The sequence below is a fragment of the Polyodon spathula genome, chromosome 3 (assembly GCF_017654505.1).
Source record: "Polyodon spathula isolate WHYD16114869_AA chromosome 3, ASM1765450v1, whole genome shotgun sequence".
In the NCBI taxonomy this organism is placed as follows: Eukaryota; Metazoa; Chordata; class Actinopteri; order Acipenseriformes; family Polyodontidae; genus Polyodon; species Polyodon spathula.
The window spans coordinates 60,897,197-60,914,127 of record NC_054536.1 but is presented as its reverse complement, the minus strand read 5'-3'; the positions used below and the strand labels follow the sequence as shown (position 1 = coordinate 60,914,127).

The 16,931-nt window shown below is 36.2% G+C and overlaps 1 protein-coding gene across 1 annotated transcript in view; it reads left to right on the top strand.

Annotated features, from left to right (window-relative positions):
• The window catches only part of LOC121313274 (CUB and sushi domain-containing protein 3), a 514,488-nt gene that overhangs the window by 486,815 nt on the left and 10,742 nt on the right, over positions 1 to 16,931 (top strand). Inside the window, exons 62-66 of the mRNA XM_041245642.1 lie at positions 357 to 430; positions 1,992 to 2,103; positions 8,997 to 9,176; positions 9,288 to 9,353; positions 11,043 to 11,201. Of these exons, the coding sequence (XP_041101576.1) occupies positions 357 to 430; positions 1,992 to 2,103; positions 8,997 to 9,176; positions 9,288 to 9,353; positions 11,043 to 11,201 (591 nt within the window). The remainder of the gene's footprint in view (positions 1 to 356; positions 431 to 1,991; positions 2,104 to 8,996; positions 9,177 to 9,287; positions 9,354 to 11,042; positions 11,202 to 16,931) is intronic.

The following is a 16,931-nucleotide window of genomic DNA, read 5'->3' as shown; positions in this document are numbered from 1 at the left end:
GCAAGTGTACCTAGAAGAATTGATGCTGTTTTGAAGGCAAAGGGTGGTCACACCAAATATGGATTTGATTTAGATTTTTCTTCTGTTCACTCACTTTGCATTTAGTTAATTGATAAATATAATCTATTAACATGTCTATTTTTGAAAGCATTCTTACTTTACAGCATTTTTTCACACCTGCCTAAAACTTTTGCACAGTACTGTATATATATATATATATATATATATATATATAATATATATATATATATATATATATATATATATATATTTTTTTTTTTAATGTAATGGTAATGGTTATTCTTTGATTATACAGTAAGTTTTGAACAAAAAGTAATTTTTTTTTTGTTCTTTAGAACCTACACGCACCACATGTGAGAACCCAGGAGTCCCAAGGCACGGATATCAAAACAAGACTCTGGGATTTCAGGTATTGTTTCCTTAACTGTTCTTGGTAAGTGGCATTTATGTGGTTCACAGTTGTTACCTTCCTCAAGGGTTCAACTTTTCAGAATCTATATTTAAATCCAGATCGTGACTATAAGCATTTAGACATTTTTTTTTTTTTTTACATTAGTTTATTTTGTGTTTTTTAGGTCTGGTTTATAAAATAACACTTTATTATGCAATGGACATCTTAAAATGGAAACAGTAGTCAATAGTTAACAGTAGATTACTGGTACTGATTATCCTCTTTGCCCATTGTATTGAGATCAGGAACTGATGAAGACATTAAAAGATATTAAGAACTTACTTTTTTACTGTCAGTCCTGTTTATTTTAAGACATCTAAATTAATCAGTTCTGCAATACATTAACAACCCAAACCTTAACTGTGTCCCGAGAAATATGATTGTGTTGCTTTTATGCATATTTTATTCTGTGATGTGGCCAAATGGGATTTATTGTCTAAAGTAGCGAATCTCCATGCTATAAAAGTATGATGTGAAAGCTGACATTACTGGTACTTAATATCTTCAGCATAACACAACTGGGGGATTTCTGTACAATCAAAGTAATGCAAAATGCTTTGGAAACCTGGGAAAAGTGCATGTCTGTCAGTTTTCATCTTCAATTGTAAAAATATGTTACATAATCCTTTTGGACTTGGGATCTGCTTAAAGAGATTATTCCACTGGAGAGGGACACATTACTGAGAAACATTTGAAAACATTAACCTAGTGGACAATAATGGAATCCAGCAGTGCCAGCTGACCCATGCAGTTTTTAACAACCTTTCTCATTGAAGCTCACTTTCCATGTTAATATTATACTTCCAATTTTGATGTAATACCATATACCTCAGTGATATCCTAAAGGTGGTTCAACTGATACAGACTTTAACCACATACAGTTTATGTATTCAGCAATAATAGAACAAATATTATGCTTAACTTTGATGTGAGGCTTGAACCACATCAAATGAGGGTTAGGGATTATTTCTTAACAGTTACATATAGAACGTAATGGAAAAATCTGAATACCCTCACTGTGCCTTCTCGAGAAAAGCACACCACCTACTGTGCACAATCTATACCAGAACGGGAGCAGGTCAATATTTCATTTTAATCCCAATTTAATTTAAACCAGAGTAACTTAAAACTTAAATATAACAATAAAAGCTGTTAGTGTGGAAGACTTACAGTGTTGTCCTTTGTGACAAATAAGTTGGATTTGAATGATGTTTTGAATGTATGTTTGTTGATAACAGGCCCAATTTTTGTTTGACAAGGAGAACAATAATTAACAAGAAACAAAGTTAATTCACTGTTTGTACCTAAATCCAAGTTGATTTGTTTTTAGTATTATAACATTAAGATTTTCTTTTCCTTGCATGAAAAATAATACAGTAACAGAGGGACACTGTACTGGTGCAAACAGATCAACATGTCAATTGTATCAGTGTGGTATTTTAAATACAGTATGTGTCATCTCTGTTTAAACACAAAAGTGGTTATTTACTTGCTTACTGACTTAGTTTTATTGCACTAGGTTGGAAGTGTGGTTCAGTTTCATTGTGAAAAGGGGTTTCTCCTTCAAGGATCTACTACACGAGAGTGTCTCCCGGATCTTACCTGGAGCGGTGTTCAAACCGAATGCGTTCGTAAGTAATGGAATTATGTATGCTTACATTGTAGATCATTAGAAAACAATTCAGTACCATCAGCCAATCAGCATCCAGCTCTAGCGGATTTCTATTAGAAAGTAGATACCTGCTGGAACGTCACAGCATCAACTGTGAATAAAACGCAATCCACGCAAGTGACCATTTTGACTTGCTGTAATGAAAGCTCAGTTCACATCTACAACGGTAGCCAAACCCAGCTATTCCTGTCATGAGACTGTCGCAGTGTGATGTCACACAAATGTTGCAGTTTGTTTTTTCTGAGCACCATTCAATCAGCTGCATGTCATTAGTCCTGCCACCAGGACTAATGACATGCAGCTGAAAACAGCAGGGAGCACTGTGGGTTTAAATACTATGCTATATAAAGCACAGCTAAACTGCAATATATTGGAGGCAACCAGACTGTAAATTAACTGCACTTCTACAGGGCAAGACAAATAAATAAACTAAACAAGAACCTGTCATATCTGATTTAATTGGCTCCAGTGGTCCATCGAATATGTAAAAATGTCATACCTCAGATGGAGTCATTATACTACATTGTAGTTGCTTTATTAATGTATGGGAATTATAAATTAACAATGTCAAGTACATCAGTGTGTCTAAAACATCAAAGTATGCTACTGCATGAATACTATACAAAGAAAATCAGTGAAAATTATTACAAAACAAAGCACTGTGATACACTATTTAAAATAGTATTCCAAAAAGCACTGACCATGTTTTCGCTGTCTATGCCAAAGTAATCAGACAGGTTTTTTGTACGATGTATGGTCACCCGAAAAAACACAAACACACAAACAGTCTTTGGTGGTCAGCGAAAAAAATCTTTTAACGGTACAGAACAGTAATTATACGAATCTCTTGCTTTCTTGTTTTCTTTTATTTAACATGGCTAAACTGGGCAGTTACATATAGAGACAGCATGTAAAAGTTACACTGAATTCCAAAACACATCTTCTTTTTTTTTTTTTATCAACAACTAAATCGATTCTGCCTTAAGAGCTGAATTTATTGTTTTAGACCCATAATAAAAAGTGCATTGGTCAGTTCCCATCAGTACCATTCAGTTGGTAACAGCAAGTGCAAATGACTCATGCCACAGATGCATTGGTCAATAAAAGGTTTCTTACAGGATCAGATATGACAGATTATACTGTGTGCCCAATTAAACCAATGCATACCTAAAATTACAAAAAGAAAGTCATCATATCTAACACTGAATTTCACATAAGAAAGCATTTTATTTTATTAAAGATGAATGTATTACATTTCAGTACCCTACCATATCATGCAGATAGGGAATGGGGTAATGAGATCATGAAATGCCTAGATTTGCTCTTAACACAGTTGGACAAACAAAGGGAGACCTACCTGTATGATAGCATATATCATGCATTCCTTTTCCCAAAGACAAAATATAACACTACTATTTTATTTAGTTTTTATTTCTTTTAAGTTAGCTTTTTTTTTTTTTTTTGCCTACCCCTAATTTATCATACAAAAGTACTATTTATCAAGGAAAAGGTTTTGTTATTGCTGGATGCTGAAACTAGGACAATTGAAGCCCCTTCCACCTCTACATAAATTCCCTCATATATATTGTCCAAAGTAGCGAATCTCCATGCTATAAAAGTATGATGTGAAAGCTGACATGATGTGAAAAGTGCATGTCTGTCAGTTTTCATCTTCAATTGTAAAAATATATATATATATATATATATATATATATATATATATATATATATATATATATATATATATATATATATATATATAGTTTACAAATGTATTTTTATATATAAATTTATAAATTATAATCCGAAAGAATTTTTTTGTTTTTTTGAAAATAGGAGTTTAATCTGACTTTTTTCCTACTAATTTAAATACTTGAATTCCATTGCAACATACAATACAGACTACTTATAAATGACAATTGTCATCACAGGATGACTGCAACCTGGGCACCTGGGCACAAACCTTTAGAAAATACTTGGATGTCAACCATTTTAGAAGAGGTCAGAGGCAGTGTTAATTCACCAGAATGATTTGGGCAGTAGCATGCTGCATTACCCCATCTCTTAAAAGGATTGCTTAACTTCTTGATATACGGTAGACTGCGGCATATTCAAGCTGTTACTGCAATTGTACAATACAGTATAAAAATGACTTATATTTTTTTTATATATGTTATGTCCATTTTGCTATATGTTATATCCATTTTGCTACATGACATATTTACTTTGACATTTTTTTAATTGGATGGCCCCTCATAATGCCAAACTTGCAGTTGTTTAATTATATTTCCAGACTAAGGTAGTTAGGACGATAAAATAAAAAACTCCCCACCATATCACTGTGACAGCACTCTGCTAATCCAGGGCTTATTAAATATAATGACAGCAGTACATATGACTAATTGGTTGAGGGATTTAGTTTGCTCACTTGGGCATTACATTTTCAGAAAGTTAAGTCCAGTCATTAGATTCCTTTATTCTAAATACATGCATAATACAATAGTTGTTAACAACTGCAAGAGGTGGGAGTATTGAGGACATTTTGGATCCTTACTTAGTTCAACAGTGTCTTGCCTTTTTAAGGATGTGTTAACATTTAAATTAACTTTTCTCTTTTTTATGTTCACACTGGGTTTGTTTGTGGGGTTGGTTCAGCACTCAGTATGGTTTGGGTTATAACCTGAGGAAAAAAAAAACTTAAAAGATAGTTTTGAGATGACCGCAGTGACCATTTGTATGTGTGTGTTAAGGAATAGGTGCACATATTATTTATAATGACACAATGGGCGGGGGGGGGGATTTCAAAAATCAGCGTTATTGTATCGAACTCGTGGTATAGTAATGACAGCTTTAGTAGCAATTGACTTTCAACAAAATGTATTAATAAAATCAATCCAATAATGCTTTGAAATTGAGTCGATGAGGTCGTTAATTTCTCAGTAAACAGCTTAATTGTCGCAGGTCACATACATAATTTCTCAATAACTACATAAGTCTGACAACTTGTATACTTACAAATACATTTCGGCAAAATCCATGTCAATGATCTGTTGCTTGACAGCCCTGGCGGCTTCTCTGGGAGGAATATTCTGAGGAGGCTCCAATGGTACAAGATGAGGCGCTTCTTCCTCCTCACCTTCCTCAAGTTGAGCATTTCTTGGTTGCCCAGCATTCTTTGACTTATAGCAATGTTGTGCAGGATGCAACATGTTACGAAGATCATAGCCACAGTTTGGGGTCGTATTGAAGCACACCCTGATTTGTCTAGGCAAAGGTCCACTCGATCACATTCCTAGTGGATCTGTGTGCCCTATTGTATGTCTGTTCTTCATTCATGAGTGGGTTAGATGCAGGTGTTAAAAGACAATGACACATTGCAAATCTGCAATCACCTGTAAGGAAACTTTATTGTAATATCTAGTGTGCTGTTTTCTATACCAAGATTTCATTATTTACTCTTAGGTTTTTATTTGTATAATTCAAATAAAAGAGGAGAGTTGTTATATAATGTATGGTTTTGGTTTTAAAAGTAATATATCTATCTGCTTAGTGTAAGGATGTAAAGGGAAATGACCCAAAGAATTAATGCCAGGAATTGTAACAGCATATGCCATAGATTAAGGGATACTTTAATTGTAATGTAGTATAGCAGTCCAGGGGAGGGGCTATTGATAGAAAAAAGGTTTAAATACCTTTAGGTGGGTAATTTCAAAGAGAGGTTGGAGTGACTGCTGAGTAGTATATTCTTAGTGTGGCATCTGTGTTAAATAAATATATTTATACGTTTTTGCTCAAAGAGCCAACTGCCCAATGTTTCAGTATGTTTAGCATACCTTTGTCAAGGGAAAGTGTGTTTGTAAACAAATATTGGAGGTATTTATAGGCTTTTGATGGCATGGTTACCACACATGTATTTCTCTTTAAATCTAATGTCTTTGTGATGTCATTTACTATATACAGTACCTTTCTATTTAAGAACATAAGAACATAAGAAAGTTTACAAACGAGAGGAGGCCATTTGGCCCATCTTGCTCGTTTGGATGTTAGTAGCTTATTGATCCCAGAATCTCATCAAGCAGCTTCTTGAAGGATCCCAGGTGTCAGCTTCAACAACATTACTGGGGAGTTGATTCCAGACCCTCACAATTCTCTGTGTAAAAAAGTGCCTCCTATTTTCTGTTCTGAAACCTTCAGGCATCATGGTATCTAGTCTATTTATCCATTTATTTTCTATTATTCTTCTATACTGTACATTATCTTATTTTATTTTTTTCTAAAACCACAAACTTTAGGTCATCCATGGTGTGTCTGTTTCTTGTAAGTGCTGAACTAGGTTCATTTCCTTTTTTATTTCTTATATTGGATAGGTCTGTATTCTTTTATGTAATGATGTACCTGCCTCGCCTTTTATTTTATTACATTTTATTTCAAAATATACCACATACAAGGTTGCTACCCTTACATTACTAATTTAAGACTATTTTCTTTATTTGGGATTTCAAAAATGCGTATACACACATCCGTTAATCGAAAAGGTACAGGGCACAAATTAGTCCAAACAAGTAAAAAGGTGGAATGCCCACACACTTATGAAGCTCCACACTTTTTATTTAGTTTAAAAACACCATGCTATCAGGTAAAATCAACGTTTCGATCTACAGAATATCTTCATCACGATATCAGATAATGTTGAGGCAAGCTTGTCTTAAATAGACCATGAATTACCGTCAATTAGGTACAGGTGAGCAAACACTTTTCCCTTTTACCACCTTACACATGCTTTTACAGGTGTGTGTGTGTGTATATATATATATATATATATATATATATATATATATATATATATATATATATATATATATATATATATATACACAGTACTGTGCAAAAGTTTTAGGCAGGTGTGAAAAAATGCTGTAAAGTAAGAATGCTTTCAAAAATAGACATGTTAATAGTTTATATTTATCAATTAACTAAATGCAAAGTGAGTGAACAGAAGAAAAATCTACATCAAATCCATGTTTGGTGTGACCACCCTTTTGCCTTCAAAACAGCATCAATTCTTCTAGGTACACTTGCACAAAGTCAGGGATTTTGTAGGCATATAGTCAGGTGTATGATTAAACAATTATACCAAACAGGTGCTAATGATCATCAATTCAATATGTAGGTTGAAACACAATCATTAACTGAAACAGAAACAGCTGTGTAGGAGGAATAAAACTGGGTGAGGAACAGCCAAACTCAGCTAACAAGGTGAGGTTGCTGAAGACAGTTTACTGTCAAAAGTCATACACCATGGCAAGACTGAGCACAGCAACAAGACACAAGGTAGTTATACTGCATCAGCAAGGTCTCTCCCAGGCAGAAATTTCAAGGCAGACAGGGGTTTCCAGATGTGCTGTCCAAGCTCTTTTGAAGAAGCACAAAGAAACGGGCAACGTTGAGGACCGTAGACGCAGTGGTCGGCCAAGGAAACTTACTGCAGCAGATGAAAGACACATCATGCTTACTTCCCTTCGCAATTGGAAGATGTCCAGCAGTGCCATCAGCTCAGAATTGGCAGAAAACAGTGGGACCCTGGTACACCCATCTACTGTCCGGAGAAGTCTGGTCAGAAGTGGCCTTCATGGAAGACTTGCGGCCAAAAAGCCATACCTCCGACGTGGAAATAAGGCCAAGCGACTCAACTATGCACGAAAACACAGGAACTGGGGTGCAGAAAAATGGCAGCAGGTGCTCTGGACTGATGAGTCAAAATTTGAAATATTTGGCTGTAGCAGAAGACAGTTTGTTCACCGAAGGGCTGGAGAGCGGTACACGAATGAGTGTCTGCAGGCAACAGTGAAGCATGATGGAGGTTCCTTGCAAGTTTGGGGCTGCATTTCTACAAATGGAGTTGGGGATTTGGTCAGAATTAATGGTCTCCTCAATGCTGAGAAGTACAGGCAGATACTTATCCATCATGCAATACCATCAGGGAGGCATCTGATTGGCCCCAAATTTATTCTGCAGCATGACAACGACCCCAAACATACAGCGAAAGTCATTAAGAACTATCTTCAGTGTAAAGAAGAACAAGGAGTCCTGGAAGTGATGGTATGGCCCCCACAGAGCCCTGATCTCAACATCATCGAGTCTGTCTGGGATTACATGAAGAGAGAGAAGCAACTGAGGCTGCCTAAATCCACAGAAGAACTGTGGTTAGTTCTCCAAGATGTTTGGGCCAACCTACCTGCCGAGTTCCTTCAAAAACTGTGTGCAAGTGTACCTAGAAGAATTGATGCTGTTTTGAAGGCAAAGGGTGGTCACACCAAATATTGATTTGATGTAGATTTTTCTTCTGTTCACTCACTTTGCATTTTGTTAATTGATAAATATAAACTATTAACATGTCTATTTTTGAAAGCATTCTTACTTTACAGCATTTTTTCACACCTGCCTAAAACTTCTGCACAGTACTATCTATCTATCTATATATATATATATATATATATATATATATATATATATATATATATATATATATATATATATATATATATCAGGCCTCAAATAAAAACTCACTGTTGGCATTATAATCTTGTCTTCTGACTGTTTCCTACAATCTGCAGTGACTGAACCACATTACTTTACAGTCTTTGACTATACAAATGCCAGGACACTACTGTGCCACTGTTTCAAACAGGTTCCCTGCATGCATGTCATCTGGGTCTGTTACTAGTACAAGATCACTGCCGTTCCAGACAGGCACAACTTCTTTACTGTAGCATACATAGCCTGAAAGACCTGTTACAGGATATTTATTTATATTAAAGTGCATTAATGGTATATATGTTACATATTTTACAGCTCACACATGCAAGCAGCCAGAGAGTCCTCCTCATGTTAATGTGGTTGGAATGGACCTGCCCTCAATTGGATACGCACTGCTGTATTCTTGTCAGCCTGGCTTTTTTCTATCAGGGGGATCAGAGCACAGGGTCTGCAAGTCAGATGGCACTTGGACTGGGAAAATGCCTGTATGTCAAGGTAATAACGAAATCTGTTGAAGCCATTGTAATTCATTGTTGCATATTATTTTTGTTAAACTACACATTTAGGCAGTTACTTTTTATAAACATACATTTTTTACTTTCACAGTGGGCTCCAAATTATCTGAGAGAACCAACAAACCTGTGGCAGGGACTCCAAGTCCTAAGTTAAATGGTAGGAATTTTTTATATATACATTATTTCATTGAGTTGCCCCTAATTCACACATAAATCACACATACATTTTTTTTTTTTGTTCCTGGGTAGTAAGTGTTATTTCCTAATTGCTTATGCCTCAAAAGTATAGAACATGGCTATTCCCCACAAACTTTGCTTTTGTGACCAGGACAGTGATATTTCAAAATATCACTGTTTCCAATGGGAAAATGGGAAAATGTGTGTCTTTTTGTTCACATAAAGTCAGAAAAAAACAACATATGAATCCAAGTTAATATTTATTTATACTAAAGTAATACAAAGATGACTACAAAAGATTTAGAAGTGAGTAATTTTTCGAGATTTGCAATTATACTGTATTTACAGTATAATTGTAAATTATCAAAAATTTACAATTATACTGTAAAAGTTACTGGGCCAGGTGTCTATTTATATCATAATGTATCGGATACTGACAAGTCAACTCCCTGGTTTGCACGATCACCCCACCACAACTTTTAGCTGAAAGTCAAATGTTCACCATTAATTTACGGATTTTAATAAACGTGAGGAAATAATGCCTTCGGGGAAATATTGAATAGAAAAACTGCTTAGAAGTAGTTGCTCTGCTCATTGAATGATTCAGGATTCAGGTTATTTTTGGTTCAGATAATGGAGACATGGTGCTCCGCGTTTTCGAATCAAATGATACAGACTCTGCAGTCTGGTTAATTACACTTTCCTGTTTCGCTACAATGCATATTTTATATATTTTTTTATTTTTAGATAATACAAGAGCTTGCAACTAAAGCACCATTTTTTGTATTGAACATTTTAATACTATAGTGCTACTTTGGATGTTAATTTATTATTTTGTGTTGTGTTTTCAAACTAGACACTGCAATGTCTTACTTGCAGAAATTATGTAAAGAACCTTTTTTCAGTGTTCATATATTTTTTAAATGCAGTGAATTTTATTTTATTTTTTTCACCTAAAAATGTGGTTTTTCATGATATGGGTTTCCACTGGACACTGCAACTTTAAAGTTTAATCTTTTGTTTTGTGAAAAGATTTGAAATGACAAAACAGTGGACATACTACTTTTGCAAAGAGTGTTTTCTGCTATTGCAAAGTATGCTGACTAAATATTTTCTCTGCACAGTACCGGTATTGTCTATTCACACTTTGTGAAATACAGATAATATCTGCCAGGTAGTATCTGGCAAAAAGGCACAAGTAGCATTCGAGACCAAGAGCTCATTATACATAAAAGATAATTGGTGCTTTGGAACAATTCTTTTTTTGCCAGTAAAACGAGTTCGCTATTTTCATACCAACAGCCAGTAGAGCCATCTTTTACACATCAGATGTAATTGTATACGCCAGAATATTACTGTATTCAATAAATTCAAACACTGTTGAATAAAGCAGCTCTGTAAAACTACAATTAACAATAAAATAGATTCATTCTTTCCAAGGCAAAGAAAATTGGCTTGGACTGAATGAGTTTACAGGTAGGTCACTTCAGAAATACAGAGTACAAACTAAAAGAAAAATCTGCACCCTGGGAAGTAACACAGTACAGAAAAAGAATCATTTGTCATGAGCACTGAAAGTTGTTATTATTATTATTATTATTATTATTATTATTATTATTATTATTATTATTATTATTATTATGTTATATTTATTTATTTATTTTTGCAGTTCCTGATGATGTGTTTGCTCCTAATTACATCTGGAAAGGCTCCTACAACTATAAAGGAAAGAAGCAACCAATGACTTTAACTGTCACCAGCTTCAACACCTCCACTGGTAGAGTTAATGCAACTTTAACAAACAGTAACATGGAACTGCTACTGTCAGGTATGTTTGTTTTTCTGTTGTTGACCTATAAAGGGTAATGGATATGTAGCATTTTCTTTATCAAATAGTTGAACTTTTGGCATGTACAGATGTACAGGCAGTTTCTTGTAATAGATTAGGGCATAATCGATTAGAAAACACAACCTCCCTCAGGATGCATGAACAATAACGACTGTCTATTTACTACTGCAAATGTAGTTGGTGTTTTAGTTCTGATAAACAGGATATTTTCTCATAGTTCTAGCCTTGTTTTAGCAGTGTGATTGTTTCCCTTTCAGTATTTCCAAAATGCAGCAGTCAGAACTTCAGACACAGTCATATCCTGTAATAACACCTGCTACAACCACTGTAGGATTAATGGAATAATATCCATCAGGTGATATAGTTTTAAAGGAATGCAGAAGGCTATAGCCTACACCATCCTGTGACTAATACATTTTCAGACTGTTGACAAAAAAAATCCACTGTGTATACATGACCTTAAAATGATATTCATGCATTGTAAATTATCTCGAAAGAAATTCCTAGTATTTAATTTGTCTTCTCAGACTACCAGCATCAAAGCATTCAAACTATGCAGACATGGTCTGAATTCCCTAAATTAATCTGTTCTTGAAAATAAGTGAGCTGACCTTTTCTAATGGAACATGAAATTATGCATGAAACATACTTAAGCAGTCAAACCCGAAGAAGAGGGCTTTATCATCTGATAAGGCCCGCCTCGGGTCGTTAAATGTCCCGTGCCGAAGGCAAGTTCATTAAGATAACGAGAAGGGCCTTACCAGATGGAAGAGCCTTCTTACTGCTATTAGAAAATTGATACACATTTACAGTTTTTCGGTTTTGTTTTTATGTAGCACTAGTTTTTGTTGCTAATGAACACACATTCCATGAGTAATGAGGTTTGCTCATAATTCCAACTGTGGTCTGGTGGACTTCAGGTTTCATTCTTACCAGGGAGCAATAGACTGCACACATGTGCCGCTAACCCCTCCAGCTCATTCTGAGCCTCTGTATAGGAACAGGAAACACACATATTCTGTTAATGTGCAGGTGTTTTACAATTGTGCACAATTTAGCACTGCACCCCTGACTAACTTAAATAAAAACTGACAATATAAATTTGGTTTATATGCTTCTCATGATAATATGAATTGCTTGTATAAAGCAAAATGTGTTGCTAATCCCTTGAAATTCGTATTAATGAGAATGAACTGTCCACCTGTAAGTATCATAACTTGTCAATGCGGCACCATGATATATTTAACATAGTTAATTGTCTAGGCTGCCAAATTAATAATAATTAAAACAAAAAATGCTAATCTTTTTTTTTTTTTAAATTTAAATGAATCTTTTATTCACATTACACCAATGTGTGCAATGCAGCAGCATGATTTATTTAGTGTTACCATTCCAGTAGCCTACAGGCTAAAGTAAAAAGAAAGTGTGCCAGATGTTCATTTGATCTTACTGCTGTACTGTATACTGCAGGCGTACTGTACAGATTTATAAATGTTTTCATAATGTAATGTGTAGCCTATTCAAAACACATTACTGTTATTTCAGCACAATGATTTATACATTTAATGTTAACCTATTAGTGTAGTTCGGGGGGTAGAGCTAGGCCCCCTGTGCCCTGTCATCATCTTCCATCAATTAAATCTACTCTGTTTAATGCTTAGCCGCCTACACGTAATTGTCCTGTGTTTTTCGTTGGTCTTTCGTTTTTTCGTTTCATGTATCACTACAGACCCACACCTAAATCAATTATTTGGAATACAGAAGAAAACTCACCTGCAGCAATTTTCTTTCAAGAATCAGCAAATCTTTGATGATGGCGTCCCCTCTATGCAAATCCAGCAGATTAAATGGCTAAAGAAATCCACCCCATATCCTGTTTTATCCTAACAACATAGCGACTCTTCAACCCTGCACAACACCGACCTTCCATATCAGCCTCAGCGGTACAGTACTCGGTCATGCTGCTGCTCTATCAAGTATTGTAGCCGCTAGAGAAATCTTCCTTGGCATGCATTTCCAGGGCGTCTTTGTAAGATTGACATGTTCGCAAAATCCTGAAAGCTCTGTTCATAAAAGATATTTTCTTTTCTGTAGCAATCCAGTACTCAAGCAGCAGCAGTGCCGCTCCCCCAGCTGGTTCAAGCCGCCAACATTTTACTCTCAGTCTGCGTTACAAGATCCAGTAGCGAGCTTAACAGCAAGCTTAAATTCAGCTCTCAACGATGCCTTTCGGTGCACAATCACCTGAAATCACTCATTATCAGCATTACCAAATCCGCTTATTTTCTCGCTATTGCAGACACCAATACAGTCTCGTCTCTGCATGCCCATATCAGCAGTAGATCTCTCAATCATCAAGTTGCACTATTTCCATACCATCTCCCAGCTGCATCGATACATTGCTACTTTCTTTCAGCAACTGAGGCACAAAATCATAATGATCCAGTTCTCATTCAACTCGGGATCCCCATCTTGATTGGGAAAAAAAAATGTTACTCATGGCGAAATTGTATTGGTTTCATGTTCACGCGTGCTGTAGTTTACCCTCTTGCTTTCATGAAGTGGACTCGTGCATGTTTAATTGTAACCACTAGAGGGTAGCATGACACCACAAATTGTGTGTTTGTTACAGTATCTATGTCCTTGTGTAAGAAAGCCTGTATTTTCTAATCAAATAATTATTACCTGGAGCTTGGTTTGAAATATTTACTTTAAAAGGCTAATAATTAATGTGTGGAGCTGCCAGCAGACATTGAATAAATATTAATATAATGGAAAGCAGCTTCTTACCTCACAATGAATAATGCATTCATAAACTGTTCCAGATAAGTTCAACAGGTTTTGCAGCAAATCTACATCTTGCAGCAACCTCAGACCAAATGCCTGCAGGGATACAATCCATCGCACACTTTGTATCAATCTGCCTAAATCTGCCTCAACATTTGTATAATTTATCTCTCTTTAGCCCTCTTGACCGGTCCTCTTTATTACTGGTCATGCAACTTCTCTGTCGTCTAATATGGATTTCAGTTTCCAATCCTTTTTATTCAAGACACCACTTTCCTGGTACTCATAATAACATGGCCGGTGCATTAGCTCAGATACAGATATCCAGAAAGTCTGCAGCTTATCCAACGCCTCTGGAAGCTTCGCAATCAAGTCATCTATTCAACTAAATCTCTCCTTAGTAATCTCCTGGATTCAGCCCAGGATACATGGCATCTACTCTCACCCGTCAACTAGATCATCCTATACCACCAACTGGAATACTTTTTATTGTTCATTCCAAGGACTCGTTCACTGTCATAGTCTATTAATCTGGAATCCAAGATCAGTATTATGTGATATCCGTCTTCACCTGTGTGGGATCTTTAAGAGCCATCATCTACCTCTCCTCCTTGTTTGCCATTTTTAGTGTTCTCAAATACTTTAATCTCTCAAAATCTAGTGATGAAAGTGATCTGTTTAGCCTCTGCAATTTCTAGGAATCGTACTGGCACTGGATGTTTTAAGCAAGTCGTCTGTATCTAAACTCGACTATATTTGTTCCTCTATTCAGATCAAGGAACTTGTACCGCTGTCTTTGCTGGACCATTATAATTTTATAATTCGCATTTTTCCCACGGTCAGACATTTCATATTTCGATTTACTTGCTCTTTCATCAACAGCAAAAAACTATTAATATTTCATCAGAAGCTAGAAAAGACAATTAAATATGGTTGGTTCTAATTCAACATTGGAACGGCCTGTCTATATTCTATGATGTTTTCATTTCAGCACCTGTTGACCTGGCCTTATTTACGAATGCTTCATTTAAGAGATTTGGATTTTTTTTTTTTTCCATTAGAAATTGAAAACCTATTAATACATCTAAAATCCTCTTCAATATACCCAACAGTTACAGCAGCACATATATGGGGTCATCTTTTATCAAAGATATGAATACTTTTCAAGTGCGAAAACAAATCTACAGTTCATATTATCATTCCAGTTCACTGGTTCTTATGAAATTTCTACAGTGATTTCCAGATTTTAGTCTGATCCCTACAGCTCTAACCAGAATTTAACCAGAATTGGATCATGGCTTTCATAGTTTATGCAAAAGAATCTTTGCATTTGGCACCAGCTACTATCATATCCTATTTGTCAGGAATTCAACACCAATTTCGCTTGATGTCTTTTGCTTCTCCATCCCAGTTGTTCGTCTTCTCTTGCGAGGAATTTCCGAGTGCTCTTCGGCTCAACCTGCTCACCTGGCTTAGTCATTCTAGGCAACATGATTACTTTCTCTATGGAAATAATATGCCTAACAGTATTTGGGGGTTTTGAGATGGTCTGAATATAAAGTTCCTTCTATTTCCAGCTTTCTTACTCTAGGTATCGACTGCAGTGACTTGAACCTCATTCAAGATTCCTATTTCATCCTATTCCTTCGGATTTCAAAAACGGATCAGCTGCAGCAAGGACAATGTATTCAGCTTTCAAAAATCAACTCTCCTCTGTGCCCCTACATGTCCGTACTGAAATACACTGTAGAACGCAAGAGCATTTCATTCAGACCCTTTGTTCTTCAAACTCTCCTATATGCCCATATGCTTCCATGCTGAAATACATTACAGAACGTAAACCCAAATCTCCTTCCAATGCCCTATTCATCAATGCAAGCGGTTCTGTTGTTTCAAGGCATTGGTTTTCTTCTTAGCTCTCCACTTTGGTTTCCAGAGCAGGTCTTCCCCCGCAATTCTACACTCCTCATTCATTCAGAATTGGGGCAGCCACTTCAGCAGCAGGAGCAAAGATTAACCAGCATCTAATCAATTAACCAGCATCTAATCAGCAGTCGAAGCTTACATTCATTCTTCACCAGCCAAAATAGCATCTGCCCATTAGTCTATTGTTAGTATGTCCACAGTGGGGATGACCTATCCGCCTGGGCCACGAAAAGTTTCCTCCTAAAAAAGAAAATAAATAAAACTGAAAGGGTTTTCTTTTCCTTTCCACTGTGCAGAGGGTCTTGCATAGTCATTAGGATACAGTTACTAACCACTGTGTTACATTAGCGTTTTCTTTCTTTCTGAGTTAAGTGTTTTCTCTCTGTTCTTCTTTTCTATATGCATTGGTGGTTCTCCTTTTTTCTTCTCATAAACATGAGAATCAGCAGGGAGCCGGGGGTCCATCCTTTGGGGGGGGGTTAGTGATTCTGCTTTTTCCAACCCTTTGTTAAACGCCGCTTCATTTACCTCATAGAGGAGGGTTCTCCATGAGTCAGAGGGGAATCCTGGCCAAACCCTTCTTTTAACATGCAGGATTATTTGTATTCTTCTCTTTTGGGTACTATTTATGTGGAACCCCTCTTGCTTGTCGGGTCTCCTCAAAGACGATGACCCCTCTCCTGTTTGTCGGGTCTCCCCAGTGAGTGGGCTTTTGAAAAGACGGAATACCCCGCTCTCTATGTTCTAACATCTACTAACTTTGTTTTCTTTCCGGTTCACGAGCCTCTTCGTATGTTGGGTAACCTCAAAGACGGTGGCCCCCCTCCTATTTGTCGGGTCTTCTCAGCTACGGAACCCCCCTACTGCATATGTTGGGCCATTGAAGAGCCGGAACCTCTCATGTTTTAATATTACTAATCAATGTTTTTCTTTCTGGTTTGCGAGCTTCTTCATATGTCGGGTCATCTCAGAGACAGTGACCTCCCTCCTGTTTGT